This window comes from Plectropomus leopardus, chromosome 23 (genome assembly GCF_026936395.1).
Source record: "Plectropomus leopardus strain MGB_pleo_1.0 chromosome 23, ASM2693639v1, whole genome shotgun sequence".
Lineage (NCBI taxonomy): Eukaryota > Metazoa > Chordata > Actinopteri > Perciformes > Serranidae > Plectropomus > Plectropomus leopardus.
The window spans coordinates 2,676,927-2,696,600 of record NC_142198.1 but is presented as its reverse complement, the minus strand read 5'-3'; the positions used below and the strand labels follow the sequence as shown (position 1 = coordinate 2,696,600).

The 19,674-nt window shown below is 37.6% G+C and overlaps 1 protein-coding gene across 1 annotated transcript in view; it reads right to left on the bottom strand.

Annotated features, from left to right (window-relative positions):
* LOC148185581 (uncharacterized) overlaps positions 1 to 16,128 on the bottom strand; it is a 32,347-nt gene extending 16,219 nt beyond the window's left edge. Inside the window, exons 1-19 of the mRNA XM_088073341.1 lie at positions 16,075 to 16,128; positions 15,469 to 15,564; positions 15,061 to 15,361; positions 14,221 to 14,420; positions 13,714 to 14,129; positions 13,361 to 13,515; positions 12,420 to 12,634; positions 11,549 to 11,688; positions 11,349 to 11,459; positions 9,918 to 10,076; positions 8,920 to 9,043; positions 8,557 to 8,760; positions 7,504 to 7,848; positions 6,628 to 7,154; positions 5,852 to 5,991; positions 4,057 to 4,185; positions 2,839 to 3,047; positions 982 to 1,107; positions 471 to 604 (exon numbers count right to left, since the gene is read on the bottom strand). Of these exons, the coding sequence (XP_087929467.1) occupies positions 471 to 604; positions 982 to 1,107; positions 2,839 to 3,047; positions 4,057 to 4,185; positions 5,852 to 5,991; positions 6,628 to 7,154; positions 7,504 to 7,848; positions 8,557 to 8,760; positions 8,920 to 9,043; positions 9,918 to 10,076; positions 11,349 to 11,459; positions 11,549 to 11,688; positions 12,420 to 12,634; positions 13,361 to 13,515; positions 13,714 to 14,129; positions 14,221 to 14,420; positions 15,061 to 15,361; positions 15,469 to 15,495 (3,662 nt within the window). The 5' untranslated portion in view covers positions 15,496 to 15,564; positions 16,075 to 16,128. The remainder of the gene's footprint in view (positions 1 to 470; positions 605 to 981; positions 1,108 to 2,838; positions 3,048 to 4,056; positions 4,186 to 5,851; positions 5,992 to 6,627; positions 7,155 to 7,503; positions 7,849 to 8,556; positions 8,761 to 8,919; positions 9,044 to 9,917; positions 10,077 to 11,348; positions 11,460 to 11,548; positions 11,689 to 12,419; positions 12,635 to 13,360; positions 13,516 to 13,713; positions 14,130 to 14,220; positions 14,421 to 15,060; positions 15,362 to 15,468; positions 15,565 to 16,074) is intronic.
* Between the last annotated feature and the right edge of the window lie 3,546 nt (positions 16,129 to 19,674).

Sequence of the window (19,674 nt, the reverse complement as noted above, 5' to 3'; positions counted from 1 at the left end):
ATGTGATAGTATTTAAGGACAAGGTCGCTCGCGGTGACACTTGTGACTCATGCATAGTGAATGTGATGCTGCTGAGGTCACCATTGTTTGACAGTCATAGTACCCAAGAGGGATCCGGCCTGCTGTCCAAACAGGGTTTTGATAATGAAGGTAGTCATTTACACCGAAAACTGAGTTTCATAGTTATAGTTTGTGTGACTCACTAAAATGTGTCTGTTCTGTGTTCAAGTCTTGACTGTTTTCCTCAATACAGTTTCTCAACTTAATTCTCATCATTTTGACTTTTTTTCTCATCATGCATAATAAAAAAACCTTCCTCCTCTCAAAATTATTTCTTCTGTCTGGCCCTAGTCCTCTTCCATACATATCAAATATTGCAAAAAAAATTCCAATGTTGTGCAACCCTATCCAGCATTTAACAAAAGGCCATAGCGTGGTTCTGACCTGGGTCTGAACTCATGCTGTCTCACCTGTAGGCACAGAGGACATAGTCCTGGACGCAGTTGTTGGACAGCAGAATGCAGCAGTCTTTGTGGATCGCCTCACGCTCCATGGAAATGTCTGCACAGTGCAGCATAGAGCAGGATGAAGCTAGGTCAAAAACCTACAGAGACACACCAGAGAGACACATTTAGTTCATCTATATAAACCTTTTTTTGTTTTACTTAATGAAACATACAAGGCTCTCTGTAAAATTTGGGATAATAACTCTGCTTAACAAATTCACTGATTTTTTTTCTGCAATTCAGGGGCAGCAGAACAAGATGTTTTTACACATTCAGCAAACTAAGAGCAACATCAAAATACATTTGGATTTTTTTTTGTCCATCTGATAAATTCAAGTCAAGCATTCTCATTCAGTTTTGCTTTTGTCTGCAACACCTCCTGAGGAACACATCTTTTTCTTTAGCTGCTGAATTTTCAAACTATGTTCACCAGCTAGTCTCTAACTGTGTCTGTCTGCTGTTTGCTGCTGAGCACCTTGACTCGATGACTTCCATCATAGAAAACCACCAGTAGCTGTCCTTCACAAGTCGTGGTGACGATGGGGACGTCCACCGAGTCACTCTCTGAATACACAACTCGCCCGGATTCAACCTCTCTCACCTGAAATGCAACACACTCATTATTTCAGTTGGGTTGGCGTGGTATCTAATAAATGATTGCTTCCTGAAATTTCACCAAGTTCTATGGTATATGACGAGTGTGCTACTCACTTTTAGCTTTTCAGATGAATAAATAGACAAAACGTGAAGAGAAGCAATATTTTCACAGCTATTTTCCTTGTCAAACAGAGAAATGCAACTGTACACCTTTTGAATTTAACTTTCTCTCGGTCACAGAAGACTGACAAGGCTTAACTGCCTAGTTAATTCATCATAAAACACACTTCATTCAAACTTGGCAGAAATGAAATAAAGCTCACTTAAACCATCTTGGTTACTCTTGTTAGTAATCTAGTTAGAAAGTCCACTGTTCCAACAACCACCAGCTCCGGTTTGGTCCAAATAAATTCTTAATTCAACAAGTTAAATGTAAAAAAAACATGCCGTTATTCCCTACAGCCTCTCTGTGCCTGCTGGCCGGCTGTTTACAGTCCTGTAACTTCTCCCTCCACCACTAGGTGTCACTGTGTCTTTCAGCTCAGCTACCCATTCCACCAGTAGAGATCAGAGATTGAGCTCTGGTGGTGTGTGCTGTACACTGCATACAATGGCTTTAATAGAAAAAAGAGCTGCTGTATGTATGACGGTATTGAAAAACATACCTTAAGGATTTCTAAATACTTTGATGTTTAAGGAATTTCTGATTGGGTCTGAAGGATCAGCATAGAGCCTGATCAAGGAATTTTTAATTGATTGGCATCAGTTATTTTGAGGAAGCGCCCCACCCGATCTTTTGTTCATGTCTGCTGTCATACAGGTGTCATAAATGGAGAGCATGATTTGTGGCAGATATTTAGATTTTATTGTAACGCTGCTACTCCAATAAGTAGAAACTGTTTTTTTCATGTTTAACTTAAGTGGCTGCACCACTTTAAGTATAATTGAAATTGTTTCAGTGATCTAGTTTTACTATAATAATAGTAATAATAATAAAAATAATAATAATAGGTAGAATTGTGGCTGATTTTTATTTGTTGTGACTGGGAAAAATTAAAGTTTAGCTGTGATATTTTTGAAGTGGAATTGTGATTATATTACTTATTTTTTGTGTTCTGTACTTTTATTACATTGTTACACTGAGTGAATTTTAGAGCAGTTTCTGAAGACACAGTTTGTTGACTTTGTTATTGTATTGCACTAAATAGAAATAGGATAAGAGCCATTTAAAAATACTTTTTGTTTGTTTAGTTAGGTATTTTGTAAAAATAAAAGCCCTTCATAGCTGTTTGGATGCAGATTGTTTTGTATTGCACTGCAGAGCTATGAGACTGCCAGGCGTATGCACCGGATTGATTTCAATAACTTTTATGAACTTGAAGTGTGCCTTGTGCAGCTGTATTAGCCAGGTGAATGCAAGTATCAGATTGGGACTCGGTATCAGCGGATACTCAACATCAAATGACTCGGATTGGGATTAGGGGCAAAAGAACTTGATTGGGATTACCTGGTATGCTGTAACTCCACCCAAGCCTAAAGTCTGTATCTTGTGAGCACAGTCTTCCAGTTGTTTTGAAGGCTTGGTGTTTTTTAAAAAAAACACAACTTGTTTTCTACTACTTTGAAATAATTGTGAAATAATTAAGTTACAAGCTTACTTGTGAAGATAAAGAAAAAAAAAAAAAAAAAAATCACTTAAATTAAGCAGTGAAAGAAAATGTAGCCGAACTCTAACCTGCAGACTTTGTCCCATGCAGACTATAACCATTTTATCATCCAGACCCAGGGTGATTGAATCTCCCACAACTCCCCCCACTGGGTCCAGGCTCCTGATGATCCGCCTCTGCTCCAGATCCCAAAACCTCAGGCTTCCATCAGATTCACTAGTGACGCCCAAGGGTCCTCTCTGCCCCCCTCCCAGGGCAGTCACATTGGTCAAGTGACCTGGTTAGTAAACACAAAATCATTCGATTTGTATATTATTTTAATGTAAAGCTATAGCATGCAGTTACAATACACTCATATTTGTTGAAATATTTAGAAAGCATTAAGTGTATTCATCAAGTCAAGGCAAAATCACTTATTTAGGCCAATACCACATTTTTTTAGGGCTGTAACGGTTTGTGTTATTGTCCTGAACAGTCATTGTATGAGGGCCACAGTACATACACAATTTTTAAATTGATGCACATAATGCAAAACCAGAGATGACAACCACGAATTTCACTTGGTAAAATGCCCCACTTTACAGCAGAAATACACGTTTAATGCCTGATACAAAAAACGCTTTTGGTCTCTGTTGCTAATTTCCAACTTCATTCAACTGACTTGACTTCATGACAACTAAAAGGGGAGGGGGAGAGTTTAAATAATTCATTCAGTTAAATGTTATTATGGCTAAACGTTATGTATAATTGCCACTTGGAGTGATAGGCTGTGTGCAAACAGTGCCATCTGGCTCACAGTCCATCCTCTCATCCAAATATGGCCACTTATGGCTCCAGACATACAAGATGGCAATGGCCAAAATGACAAAACTTGAGGCTTAAAATAGGAGCCCATAAACCAATGGAGGACATCTTTGGCACTTCTGTTTGTTCACAGTCAGTAAAAAGAAACATATCTTTACGCATTTGCGTTTTTTTCCAGTTGTGCTGAACTCACACTAAAGCTGAATTCTATCTACGCTGTGGTATGAACTGATCTATGACTTCTTTTATGAACCCAACCATCTATACAGCATACAACACTCTTAGGCCTTTGCTCCATGTAAGGAAAAACTTCCTCCTAAAAATAAAGAATAAAAATTAAAAATGTACCCTAAGGAAGAGCAACAAAGGACAGACAGACATGCAGTAGATGTCGTGTGCACAGAATAAAACAACACTGCAAAACTACAGTATGGACAATCAGGATGATAACGCTGTAAAACAGATCAGATATTATGTGTTACCTGCCAGCAGGGTGTGTTGGAGGCCTCCTGGGGGCAGAAAGCAGGTGGAGGAGGGCAGCAAAACAGGAAGGGAGGACTGAGCACACTGAGCCAGCATCGAGTGGAGGTAGCTGAACTTCAGCGGGTCACCTGAGTCACACACGAGATCGAAAAATATTCACCAATATCGGAGCACAATATATTTAATAGAGTTACAGAAAATTCATACAAAACTCTTTAAAAAAAAGGCTGCAATTACTTCTCCAAAGTTTTACTTTGCTTTAACAGCAAATCCAGTAACTGTAGTATTTTAAACTGGTCGAATATGTTTTGCCACAAAACATAAAATTCCCTCACAGTACACTGATTATGCATGGGTAAGTCCATTTAATTGAGCAATACATACATTATTGTCTATTCTGTAAAGTAAACCATAGTGTTCTATATTTTATAATGTTTTTTTATGGGTTTTTATTGTTTTTTATGTAGATTGTTGAGAGCCTGTGGATGCAAGACAAATTTCTGTGAAAATGGACAAATAAAGTATCATCTTATGTTATCTTATCTTGTCTTATAGTCAGTCAGTGTCCGCCTCTATGCAGATGACTGTCACATCTACTTCTCTTTCACCATCCATCTCTCTGTTTATGGCATTCATACTTTTGAATGTTACATTTTATTTTATCCCATGGTGGACAAAGTGGCTGAAAGTCATACTTGAGTAGAAGTACATACCTCTGACTTTGGTAGATGTTTAGAATATTACTTGAGTCTTAAAGTATCTGATATTTACTGTATTTACTGCAGTATCACAAGAAATTTTAAAATATTAAATGTAATGAAGTTGACAGTAAAAGTACGACTAAATTGTGTTAATAAAAAATGCAAGCAGTCAGAATTTTGAGAATTATAGTTTATGCAGGATGCAGACCACATTAAAAATTGTGCAAATATTGCATCTAAAGAAAAACAAGTTTGTTTTTTTTTGTTTTTTTTTTTTAATTTAAAGGATTCAGAGAACAAAGTCTAGTTTTTCCTTCCTTCTCATTCCTTCATTTGTCTGTCCGTCTCTTCTTTCTTCAGTTCCTTCCCTATTTTGTAGTAAGTAACAAAGATGCTTAGGGAAAGTATACATTTTTTTAGGAAACATTATGTAACATTCTGTAGTGACAGAAATACCAATACTTAAGTAATGGAAATGTACTGTTCTCTAAATACTATTATTATTTACATTACAACAGTGATTTTATCTTACTATTACTTACTATTTATATGGTCTTTCACTCTGAATTTCTCATTTTCATTTCCTTTTTTGTTTACTTAGTAACTTGTTTTTAAATGGAGAAATTAAGTTAATAATACTTCAATTTACAAATTAAGAAGTATGCTGGTTTAGATTCATTCATTCATTCATTTATTTTCCGTAACCGCTTGTCCTCGCAAGGGTCGCGGGGGGGAGGGCGATGACAGTCCCACCTGTCATCGGGCGGAAGGTGGGGTACACCCCGGACAGGCCGCCAGACTATTGCAGGGCTGACACTTATAGACGGGCAATTTAGAGTCACCAATTAACCTGAGCTGCATGTCTTTGGACTGTGGGAGGAGCTGGAGACCCCGGAGAGAACCCACGCAGACACGGGGAGAACATGCAAACTCCGCTGGTTTAGATTCCTCATTCAAATTTATACACCTCCATAGTTACCACTTTTCTTTTGAGACAAAGGCACGGTTGTACACTGTTTCATAGTTAATATGATTTATACTGTGAATAAATACGGACATTCACAATTCAAAGGCAGATTCGATCAGAGTGTACCTTTGGCCACAGGACGGTCCTCAGTAACCATTTGTCCCAGTCGACCCATAAGCTGGGAGGCCAGCTGACAGGGGTCCTGCAGCAGCACCTCTCTGGACATTTCCAGAGCATCCGACAGCACCTTCACATCCACCAGCACCCTATAGGAGGAGGAGAGGGAATACACACTCTGTCACAAGCTCCTGTCAGAGGTATCTGATTAGATAGCTAAAAAAAAGTAGCAGGAAAATCAAGAGAAGAGCTCCAAAGATTGCTGAATTCAAATGTGGGATGAGATTACAACTGCACCTAAAACACATTATTGTAGTGCAAACAAAGAGTCAGATCATCTGACAGCATTTAAAGTCTCCTTTTAGAGGACAGAGCTGTGGAGAGGTAATGTTTGACAATTTTTGGTCTTAAACCATCAATCATGCCACTGTGTGCAGTGACTCGCTAGGCGTGAGGAGGCGTTAAAGATTGGATTTTTCATTCAGTTTGATACAGCGCGCTTTTGTTGATTTGTTATTTTCCCAGTTTTTTAGCAGTGTTTTTATTCTTTTAAACATTTTGGCAATTTGTTGTTTTAGTCCCCCCATTATAGGGTTTTTTGGGGGGAGTTTTTCCTTAGGCGATGTGAGGGTCTAAGGACAGAGGGATGTCGTATGCTGTCAAGCCCTCTGAGGCAAACTGTGATTTGTGATAATTGGCTTTATAAATAAAAATGAAATTGAACTGAAATATATACCATTTGAGACATAAGGACAGCTTTGTGTCTGTCTTCTGATTGGACCTACTTGTCTGGAAGCACAGCCTTCTTCAGGTCCTCCTGGATGTCCAGGACAGACAGACCCCAGGCCTTATGTAACAGGAACTCGTAGTTGAAAACACATTCAGACATGAAGGGCAGGATTTGATTGGAGCGGACCAGGTGGTAGGGTAACCCATGAAGCTTCCTCAGATTGAATCTGTAGCTTTTTGTCCGTCCTTCACCCTCCTCTTCCTCTTCCAGCGTCCATGCCAGGGGGTGAAATATGTGTGCGTGTTGCGACTCATCTCTGTAGTAGTTGGCGTAGTCTTCGTGCACAGCCATGCAAGAATCATCTGTTTTTAAATAGTGCTTGACACACACACGGCCCAGCTCAGAGTGCGTCCAGCGGTACACCCATGTCCCGTCTGTCCTCACCTCAGTTAGGTGGCGGCCGAGGTCATGCCTCAATCGAGCCCACAACACATAAGGCAACCTGGAGTGGCTGGACAAGGGGTGGCATGAGGTCACTTCCTGGAGCACCTTTTCATCTTGGGCCAGTAGCTCCAATAACTCCTGAGAACACAAATACGTAATGCAATGATGAGCAAACAGACAATATGTTTATATGTTTATGGAAATATGCTTATTTCTGTAATATAATATACCCTTTCTTCTAAAATTACGACTTTTTTTCTCATCAAATTACAACTTTATTCTCATAAAATTACGACTTAATTCTCATACAATTGTGAATTTATTTTGGTAATATTACAACTTAAGAGGTTCTTCTCATAAAACTATGAGTTTATTCTTGTAATATTATGACTTAATTCTCAAAATCTTACTTTTTTCCCCCGTTTAACATGGCCCTGATCCTTTCCTGTAGTATGTGCAGTATGTAGTGAAATGTAGATCTCCCCACCTCCTCAGTGACACCCCAGCGCGAGATGGATATCAGAGACGCAGCCCGCCTCACCAGCTGCCTCCCCAGCTCTCTCTCCAGGCGCGCCAGCACACCGAGGTAGAGGCCCTCCAGGCTTGCGGGGAGGCTGAGGCTGGTCTGGGGGGAGTAGGAGGTCCAGAGCCGGCTCTCATAGCAAGCTGCCTCCAGGTACAGAGGGCTGGGACAGCACAGACAGGCCTGGAGCAGCCGTTGCCACTGATCCTCCTGTAGATGCCGCCGCTCAGTCCGCAGCTGGCTCTCTAACGCTGCTGTGATGTCATCAGGACTGAGTGGAGAGAGGGACAGGACTGTGGGACGGGCTGACTGTTGGGGAGAGAGAAAAATCTGTCAACACTAAATACCATATTTACTTCACTGCGTTTAACAGTGCAACATGTACTATTTTCACTCTCTGAAAGCTGGAACGACATTTCTTGTGCTGCATTTAGATTTCTTTGACATGCATTTAAATCCTCGAACCAAGAGAAAATTGGTTTGATTTATTTTAAAAACATCTCTAAAATAGCAAGCAAGCAATAGCAACTTGGCAAGAGATGTCCCAAATTGGGCTAAAAAGTTGACAAGAAAATTACATGAAAAGAGACAAAGAGCAATTATTTTAATAACATTTTTTTTTAAATGTGGAAAAAAATGTCCCGGAAACGTTCATAATTAATTAGAATTATATACATATTGACTTTTTTAAAAAATGTATTCATTTATATATATGTTTTTTGCTTTTTACACTTTTTTTTTAAACCTTTTTTTCTTTTCTTTGTGCAAATTTTCAGGTAAGTTTTCTGTTACTTGTAACTTCCTGTGTTTTTGACAGAAATCAAGCCAATATGATTTGATAACTCCTCCTAAAATCATTACCTACTAAGTTCTCACATCTGAGGAAAAAAATTCTAACCATGTAAGGTGTAATATTTTACATTTCTTGTTTCTCACATTTCTGCCTCTTTGCTGTATCCTCCCCTCTGTTTCCTCAGTGAAATGAAAAGTTTCAGTCTTCAGCTGAGCTGGACTGACCTGCAGAGTGTGAGTGCAGGGGGAGTCAGTGGTTGCAGAGAGGATGAGGTAAACGTTTGGAGGGAGAGAGGCTGAGATCCAGGAGAGGTCTGCACCGTGTTCCTCAGACAGCTCATCCAGCCCATCCAGCAGGACCATGAGGGGCCTCTCCTCTCTGGCCAGGCCCAGCAGAGCGTGGAACTCATTGATCAGCTGAGGGAGGCCCTGAAGGAGAAACATAACCCTTTAGACTCCAAATGTATCCTAAGTCATGTGATCCAGATCAGTCAGAATTGATAGACTGTTCATTTCTGGAATTAATCCTTACGGTTCACAGGCAAACATATGTCAAACGTTAAGGCTGGTATCACCTGATTAAAGTACCTCTGACAGCTGTGTGTGGGGACAGCAGGCTTCAGCCAGCTGGATGCAAAGACTCTGCAGGAGCAGACGAATATTCCTGCTCTCTCCAGTCAGGCCAATGAAATGCACCAATATCTTCACTGCTCTGAACAAACGGGACAGGAAATTAAAATTAGCTAATCAACAAGTCAAAGTGCACGTTTGTGACTAATTTGAAGAAATTCCTGTAAGATGTTCTTGAGATATCCATGGTTACAAGAAGCAGACAAACGTAAGATCACAGTTGCCTTGACCTTTCACCTATGACCAACAAAATCTAATCAGTTCATCCTTTAGTCCAAATGAACATTCGTGCCAAATGTGAAAAAAATCCTCAAGGTGTTCTTCATAGGAATGAGACAACTTTTGACAACCAAATCTTATTACTACATTGTGGAGTCCAAAAGAACATTTGTGCCAAAATTTAAAAAATTACCTTAAGATGTTCTTGAGATATTGCATTCATGAGAATGAAACAGGCAAGGTCACAGTGACCTTGACCTTTGACCACTAAAATTTAATTAGTGCATAGCAGTGCAAATGGGTGTTTGTGCCAAATCTGAAGAAAAAAACAAACAAAAAAAAAACAAACCTTGAGGTGTTCTTGAGATATGGGGGTTGATTAAAATGAGGCAGATGAGGTCACAATAACCTTGACCTTTGACCACCAAAATCTAATTAGTACATTGTTAAGTCTAGGTGGACGTTAGTGAGAAATTTCAAGAAATTTCCTCAAGGTGTTGAGGATATCAAGAATGGGATGTACGAACAATCCAAAAACATAATGTCTCTGGCCATGAATATCACCTATGCAGAAGCATGAAAATTGCATTGTTATATCAATGAAACTGTGTGTGTATGTACTGTATGTAATCTATGCCTTTAAATTGTGTTACTAGCAATGCATGTGTGCAAAACTATGCTGAACACCAAAAACCTTCACTGCTGCCATGTGTTCATCTGTTTTACCAGCAACTCACCCTGGCAGCCAGGAGGGCGCTAGCTGTGCCACTGCAGCCATAGTGGTGCTCTTTCCCCAGCCTGCTGGTCCCAGCAGGAGGATGGGTCTGCTTTTTGACTGCTCCACTGCTTTCTTCACTTCCTCTAAGAAAGCCTTCCTCAAGGTACAGTCCTCTGCCCTGAGAGATGAGGGGAAAACTCACTGCAGTTAAAATGGAACCTTGGCGTGTGTAAAATTACTGCATTTACTCTGTTTAATTGTCTGATTAGCCCAGGTGATAGCTGTAGGTTGCTCTGAAACGTTATACTATTTTGTCTCCAGTGATTGGTAATAGACAGAACAGACAATGGGCCTCATGCAAGAAACAATATACAAGCTATTTTTCCCCTATTTTTCCAGGATTTGTTCTTATTTTGTTAGTACCAACTGATTTTTGGGATTCACCAATGTTTTCTTATTTTTGCTTTTCTCTTAGGTGAGATGAAATTTTACGAGTGGTCAAGAGCACTCGTACCAAGATTAGAGAAAAACATGCACAGGCTACAAATTGTTGTCCAACAGAAGGAAAATAAGTTTTATATTTGAGGAACATTTAAAAATGCATGAATATCATTGAATCTAATTTTAGTGATGATGTTTTAGAGTAATAATTATAACTGGATTATTAAATTTCAGGGCTAAAGGGATACTACTATACTTGGTCTATTGATCGAAATGACTGTAATTTCAGTTCCTGTGTGTCCCTCTGCTGACCAGAGCTGGAATGTTATCAAGTACCTTTACTCAAGTACTGCACTGAAGTACAAATCTGAGGTCACGTTTACATTACATTGAGTATTTTCATTTCATGCCACTTTGCACTTCTACTCCACTACACTTCAGAGGGAAATATTGTTTTTACTCCACTACTATTATGAGATAACTTATTTAAGTACAAACACAGCTGAAACAATTAGTCACTTAATTAGAAAATTAATTGGCAAATATTTCTATCATTGTGCAAGTAATTTTTCATCCAAAAATACCATATCATGGTTCCAGCATCTCATAAATTATTTGATTTTTTTCAATTTTATCACATTTACTTTATGTTTATTTTACAGTACATCAGTTTCTTTCCTGCAAAAGTTCTTCTTACAACCTTTTTTGGTGTCATGTCTCCAGTCTTGTTCATGTGTCAGAGTCTTTGCACACGGCACAAAACCTGCCCTTATGTGGTGTTTAGGGGGCGGTACCTGTGCTAACAGGTGACTTATGATCAGTGGGATTCAACGTTGAGCAAAGGTGGTCAAAGCAGATTTGGATAGTTGTTTAGACATTTGGTGCATCTGAACTTACTGACTGACTGAATCTCTGACTTCTCTTATATTTTCTCTTACCAGAAAATTAAGAGTAAATTTAAGAGAAATTTAAAAGAATGTTGCTGCGTGAGGTCCAGTGACCCACTCACAGACGGAGTCCAAAGCTGACGTGACGCTGTATCTCCTCCTGAATCTGCACTCTGACAGCTTCTCTCCTCACTGTGTCCAAAGAACCTTTGGTTTTGGTGACCTTGATTACTCTGAAAAAGTGAAATGACAAAAAGTAGCTGTGGCTAACCCATAAAGCACAGACATATTTATTGATTTATAAAAAGTCTGTATGCTGTACTTGTTGAGGGAGCTGATGACAGTCCTCTTTAAATGGGACAAGGTGCGCTCAGTGTAGAACTGGCGTGAGCAATTTTGTTTGGACTCGAGGCCTTTTCGTCCCCATCCCACACTACGCTCATAAATGTTGGTGTGGCGTAGCTTGATGAATTAGACACAGAAATAAATACAATTTAAATGAGGCGCAACTAAAAGACAAGAGAACCAAATCTATAAAGACATGTTTTGCCCGTTGGTTTACTTAATCCATTAACACATGCACATGCACATCAGTTTTCTTGTGCTGCTTTCAGACGCCTTTTACAAGCTTAAAAACCTGTGGCACCTGAGAAAACTGCTTTGATTTCACTCAAAAAACGGAAAAAAATGGAAAAAAACACCATTAGCAATATGGCAAGAAATGGCCCTCAGCTTGCAGAAAATCTGTAAAAGGTGACAAAGAAGTGTGTCAAGAAATGTTGTCATTATTAGCGTATGAATTCTTGAGTTATGGCAGAGAACATGTGGACGTTTGTGCTACAGTTGAGTTTAATCCCTAAAAGCCTCCTCCAGCTACCGTGTTTACGAGAATGAGATGGCTGCCAAGTCACTGTGACCTCAACAAAATCAAATAAATTAATAATGTAGTTCAAGTGAACGTTTGTGCCGGATTTGAAGAAATTCCCTTGAGATGATCATGAGATATCACATTAATAAGAATTGAATAGATTGACAACCCAAAAACTTGACGCCTCCAGCAACGGCATTTGCCAGTGCAGAAGCAAAAACATGTTAACTATTACTTAAGAAATCACTTTGGCACAATTTCTGACAGCAAAAATACATAAAATGTGATTTCATTTGGTGTTTACAGCTAGTACGAGAGAAAATACCTTTTCATGGAGCCGGTCCATAAAGTGCTGGTATGCTGTGCTGAGCTCTGGATCTGGCTGAGCTCGTCCCCTCAGGACGTCGGTGTGCTGAGCAGTGAGTTGGTTCTTCAGGTTGCAGTTGAGGTCTGGGATGAGTCTCTTGTAGCAGTGACAGTGCTCCTCTGGTGGAGCCCCATCAACAGTCCGCAGACCAGTCTCCAGCTCCCAGTCAAGAACTACACAGAAAAAAGAGATGTTTGTGCCCAAAGTCATTATCTGAGAAAGTTTCATGTCAGACATTAATCAAAATGTGGAAGTTAGCATGTACTTTAACCCTTGTCTTTTTATGTTTATTGTTAATTTAGTTTCTATCTAACCACTTACTTTTTTTACGTGCTTTTATTAATGACGTATTTATTATATAGCTTTGTGCTTTTGAACAGATTACTTAATTTACTGATCTGTGTTGTTTTTCCTCTTTTTTCCCTTTGCTGCTGTAATAGCGCAAATTTCTCCGCTGTGGGACGAATACAGGATTATTTTTCATTATCTTATGTTAGAGAAAAAAAGAAAAAAAGAACCTTTTTTTTTTAGCACTTTCTTTTCTTCTTACTGCTGCTTTTTTCTTTTTGTTTTTTCTCTCTCAGTTAATTCCTGTAACTTTTTACCGATTTCTAGCCGTATTTGATCCATTTTGCTGGTTACTCTTCACCCGTGTTTTTGAAGGAAATCAAAAGAATTTTCTCAGGTGTCAAAGGTGTTCTTAGTTCTTGTTACTGCATTTAAACTATAGGACCTGTTTGAGTACTACCAAATTAGCTACCAAATTAAATTCATCTATATGTGATTTCACTGTCATTTTCCACACTTGCACCTCTTAAGCCGCAGAGAAATAATCTAACAGCAAAGTAGAGTGATATCTCCAGTCTAAAGGATAAAGGAGAAACCAAAACCCGCCATACCTGTTCTGAGTAACAGTGATGCCTCCTCTTGTCCGAGTGCCTCTGCGGCGCCGCGTTGTAGAACTCCCCACAGTCTGCAGGCGGTAATGCTCCATTCCTCCTCGGCCCGCCTCCTGTGCTCCCCGTCCATGCTCAGTATATCAGGGTGCTGAGAACTGTGAACATTAACAGAGATAATGAATGCTGTGACAGGATGATAAATAGTGATATACACGTTTGAATTTTAATGCTTGAAGAAGAAGACTAACATTGCATTTTTTTTTTATTTAAAAATTTTACACAAAAATATAAAGGGGAAGACAATATAATGGCAAAATCTGATGTCAAACTGTGACCACAGTCTTCGCCCTCACCTGATGGGAAGTAAGCGATAGACAGGAGGAAGGCAGTTCTCATCCAGCCTGTAGCACATCTGGAGTGATGTTAGATCTTTGTCTAAATCTGCGGGGCTCCTTGTACCCTCAGGGCTTAGTCTCGCTTCTCCTCCTGCTGAAAATGACTCATGGGAGCTCTGGCTTAGCAGTCCTGAGACTGTAGCCTGTTTGCTGAAATTCAGATAATCCTCGTGGATGGAATCTTGGAGGAAACTGCCAGAGCTGCTGTGTGAAGTGATGCTGGACCGAGAGCCTGAGGCAGAAAAGTCCTCCACTGGTTTGTTCTGAGACGCCTGCTGTCGGTTTCGGTCCAACACTCTTACTATGACTTCAAAGGCCTCTCTGGGGATGGTAGAGGGAAGACTCGGGACCTCATACTTCTGTCCAACAAACAACTGACCAACAGATCGGAGTCATACATGAATTTATCATTCTAAGAATCTGCACTCTAGTGCTGTCAAATAATACTACAGTATGATATCTTACAATAAAGTTTGGTCCCCGGGTTTCCTGACATCGCCGGAGATTCTCCAAATGCAGCTCTAAAGTGTCGTGACGTTCAGAAGCAAATGTTCCAACCCCCCAGTGGAGGTCCACCATCCTGAAGTCGTAGCCTCTCTGCTTACAGTACAGGTACAGTCTGGGATAAACGTTCTCCATGAGTGCACTTCTCTCCGCAACTGTATCTGAATGAAACACATGGAAAATAATCATTACGTGTACCTGTTACAGTATGCCAACAGTGACTGAACTTGCTTTAGAAAACACAGAAAGACACATTCAGAATGAGCATTACAGTAGCGGCATTCCTTTGCATTTAACATAAATATGGTTGTGGTTTTGAAACTGAAAGTGATACAGTTCAGGGCTTTATTGGAAAAATAGAAGGGCAGAAAGCAGTCTACCATTCCAAAATCTAATCACGTCATCCTTGACTTTTGTGCCAAATTTGAAAAAAATTCCCTCTAGGTGCTATTAAGACATCATGCTCACAAGAATGAAACAAATGCAAGTTCACAGTGACCTTGACCTTTGACCACCGACATCTAATTAGTTCATCTTTGAGTTTAAAAGTTGACGTTTTTGCTGATTTTGAAGAAATTCCTTCACGATGTTCTGAGATATCATGTTCACAATAATGAGACATACAATGTCACAGTGACCTTGACCTTTGACGTATAACGACCAAAATCGAATAAGTTCTTCCTTTGGTCTGAGTGAATTTTTGTATCAAATTTGCCAAATCACTTCATTCTTGCATTCAAGTGAACATTTGTGCCAAATTTGAAGAAGTTTTACAACCATGACAGTTTTGTTTATTCTTACCTTTGTATCCGCCACAGACGTAGACCATGAATCTCTTCTCTTCACCATGAAACAGAGCCTCGTCTTTTCTGGTATTTGCACCACACAGCAGGTTTGTCACTGGGAATTTGTTTTCACTTCTTTTATCCACATCGTCTTTGTTGGACCTGACAGACACATGAGTCCAACTGTCTGCCTCCCTAATGTGACCTTCATCCTCATCCTCTACAACCAGTGCCTCCATGCTCCTTAGTAACTGTGTTGAGTCCTCAATTGTTCTCCCATAATCATGCAGGTCTAAAAAGGACTTGGCAGCTTTAACCTGTTAAAACAATTGGGCTCTGTGATTAACGGGACACATTACAGTCTTTTTATTTTATTTTAAGGATGCAAAGGTCACTGACATGTTCAAGTCTATAAAGTATGTACCTTGAACAAATGGCCTTGCTGCAGCATATCAGTTACCCTGTCCTCTGAGTAAGGATTGCTCTGGGTTTTGCCTGTTTGCTGCAGCTGTAGTCGACACTGGAGACATACAGGATAACTAAGTCAATTTGTATTTAAACTACTTAATGTAAACACTTACGAACAAAAAATACATTTGCCAGTACGCTACGTTAAGAAGATTACTGTAACCAATAATTTCATTACACACAACAATATCCTGTGACTTTTATCATAACCATCCATGATTTTTTTTCTAATTCTATGACTTTCCAGGCCTGGAAAAGGAAATTGTGAAATTTCATGATTTTTTCAGGTTTTCCATGATGGTGTGAACCCTGGTACAGAGGACTTTCCATAAAAGGCCAACAATATACCTAGTGCACCCAAGGAGCTGTGATTCATTTAGAGGACATAGGAAATCCTGCTCAGCCTTACAAGAAAAATCAAACAAATAACCAAAATTATTTCTATAGCATACCAAACAACTCCTTGAATTCAGACACAGCTCAGACACATTTAAATTTTACTATTACTATCAATAGTTATATACATATCTGTTACATGATAGTACCTCAGTGCAACGCTCACCTGACACAGTGAGATCGGGCCATTGTTCAGAGGTGGAAGTGTTACAGTCTCTCTGTCCTCCTGCAAGACAGCGAGTGTCCAATATCACTTTACTACAGAGACTCATCCAGCTTTTATGAAACACTGCATAAATACATATGACCACCTAAAGATAAACAACATTTTGTGTATATAATACCTTACAAAACTGGAACAGTCTGCATGAGCGTGATATGGTGACATGTAAGAATATTGGAATTATATTGTTTTACCATAGGAGTGCAGAGTTTTTATACTCATCCAATATGTAGATGCAATATCAAATATTGATAATGATAACATAATGGATTAACTCAATGCTGGGTAAGCAAAATGAGGAGGTACTGCAAAAAAAATAGAATTAAAAAAAGAGCTGGGAAGGAAGTTAAGTTCTTTATTTGGGTTAGGGAGGGGACATCAACTTTAAATGCTTGTTATTTTGTATTTATCTTGAATATCTGCATAACCCCCAAACTGGGAAGTGCTTTTAAAAGACATGGTTTGATGAAAGAAAAAAAATCACACCATTTATTATAGCCATAAACTGTGAAATTGTTATTTAATCATGATATTTAAAAAAAAACAAAAAGAAACACCACAGTCACAGCCCTATTAAAATAAAACACCGTCCCTCAGCTGCAGTGAGCTCTAGTACTGCAGTTATTGATGGCAGAAGTCTTGATAAATAACCTGTGGAGTTATTTATTATTGACAGTTAAAATTATATATTATTCTTGAAAGCAAACACAAACAAACAAACAACAAATCCCACTTACTTTCTTCTTCTTTTTGGGAAAAAGCTCATCTCTGTTGTAGGTCCACATTCTGTCACTTGCAGCTGAGACAGGAGACCGCCTCTGTCAAGCATGAGAAATGAAAGGCAACTTCCAGTCACGTATTTCAAAATAAAACATTCAAAGGATCACATCAAATTCCAAAGAGACATCATTTTGGTGAGACAGTGCAACAAGCTGTTTTTTTTTACATCTCAGATATATTCTTACAGTAAATAGCAACATTAAATTTGCTTTGCCTGAGGTCCACTTCTGCAAAATGATTGTAGGCCAGGGGCCTGTTAATAGGCAAACATATTATTTATCAAATGAAATGAATAAAGAAGGCAAATCCAGTCGCAGCAGCCCCTCGAAGATGATCTGTATGCAGGGGTGTTTCTAGGATTTGAGGACATTTGGGGCTTAGCCCAGACCCCTGATCCTCCCCTTGCACTTTCTTAAAATTAATTAATTAATTAATTAATTTTTTACTTTTTTTAAATAATAAAACAAACTAAACAAAAGGCATAGCAAGCACCCAGTGCTGTTTACAGAAAATAAGAGAAAGAAAAGAAAAGAAAGAGTAAATAATCTAAAAACAAACAAATCTATATCACATAATAAATAAATGCATAAAATGTTATGAAAGCAAAAAAGTGAAAAAAATAAATACATGAATGACACATGAATTCAAATAAAAAATAAAACAAATACACTGAGGCGCATATAAACAAACTATAAATTTAAATAAATAAAAAATATAATAATACAATAATCTCTAAGCATACACATATATAAAACGTATATAAAGTAAATCCAATAATGTAATAAAAGCACAAAATAATAACACAATAAAAAACTAACAAACAAACAAAAAACATAAATATAAAACATTTAACATACATTAAAATTCGAAAATGTATAAAAATTAAAAACATGATTACAATTAATTTGAATAAATACACTTATGTACATATAAACAAACTATAAAAAAGAATAAATAAAAATGCCCTCAGATTTACTGCTGAATTTATACTGTTACTGTTTATTGAAAAACCTTTCATTAATTAATTCATGTATATATATATATATATATATATATATATATACACACACACACACACACACACACACACACATATATATTTATATATATATATTTTTTTATATATATATATATATATATATTTATTTATTTATTTATTTATTTTTTTAAACAATAAAACAAACACAAATGATAGTCATGAAGCACTTAGTGCATTTTACACAAAATAACAGAAACAAAGACAGGGAATTCATAGAAAGAACTTAATTCCAAATACTGGCAGAACAGAAGACTGCCTCTTCTGCGAGGAGGGACAACAGAAAACAAACTAACACAAAACAACAAGAACTGACAGACTATCTGTCAGGATGCAGCATTGGGCAGATTTGCAAAGAAAAAGATAGAGTGGCACTTTATTTAAGTACATAAACTGTATTTTGAGTTTTTGTGCACTCTGGCACCTTATTTATTTTGATAGTATCAATAAATAAATATATATATAAATGTATTTTTTTAATTTATATTTCGGCAAGGTTATATACCAGTGATACTTACATCACAGCCCAGATCTGGCCCATGATAGGATGCATGGTTGCACACACATTGGAAACCAAGTGATTAACTATATGGCAGTTAGCTTCTCCATTCAGAATGTGGCAAAATAATATAAAATAAAATAATTAAATGTTTCTACCTCATAGTTTCAGGTTGTTGTTGTTGTTTTTTTGTCATATAAACCGTTTGTTGTTACTGCCACAACAAACATAACATAAATTTATTTAGGCCTTAACTAAAGTAGAAGCAGTAATACCACAATGTCAAAATAATCCACTAATAGTTAATCAGTTACACATTACAGGACTTCTTAATTTAGATTCATTCTTTTAAATATATATGTTTATTAGTTATAGGCTTTTAAAATAAACAATAATTAATAAATTCAGCAGTGAACCAGAGGTCATTTTTATAGTTTGTTTATATGTGCATATGGGAATTTATTCAAGTAACTTTTATTTGTATTTATGTTTTTTTATTGCTTTATAGTTTTCTAAATTGCAATTTTATTTATTTTATTTGAAGGTTTATTGTTTATTTGTGCTTCTATTGTATTTTCTACACTTCAATTTTACGTGTATGTTGAGATTATTGCATTATCTTTTTTATATCTATTGTCCATTAATATGCATATCAGTGTATTTTATACATTTTATTTGCATTCATGTGTTTATTCTTGTCTCTTTTTTAAATGTTTTTCTTTATAATTTATTTAATTTCGCTTTTGTTACATTTTTCTCCATTTATTTATTAGGTTTTATATATTTTTGTTTATAGATCATTTACTCATTTATTTATTTCATATATATATATATATATATATATATGTCACTTTTTAACCCCTTTTTAATACACCCTACAATGACATTTACAGCCAACTTCAAAGCCACACTGGAAAGACTGTGAACAACATTATGCAATTATTCACAATCAATTTTTAGCCATAGATATAATTATTACTAATTACCTGAATTTAACATTTTATAAATACACACATTCATATGTCTTTTAAATAGCTTTATGAGGTGTTTGTCTAATAACATTAAATGAAAAAATATATTAATTTGTTGCATTATGAGTCCAAACACTTACCAACGGCCTCACTAGGGCAGCTATGGCTCAGAGGTAGAGCGGGTCATCCTCATCAGAGGGTTGGTGGTTTGATCCCCGGCTTCCAGTCAACATGTCAAAGTATCCTTAGGCAACATA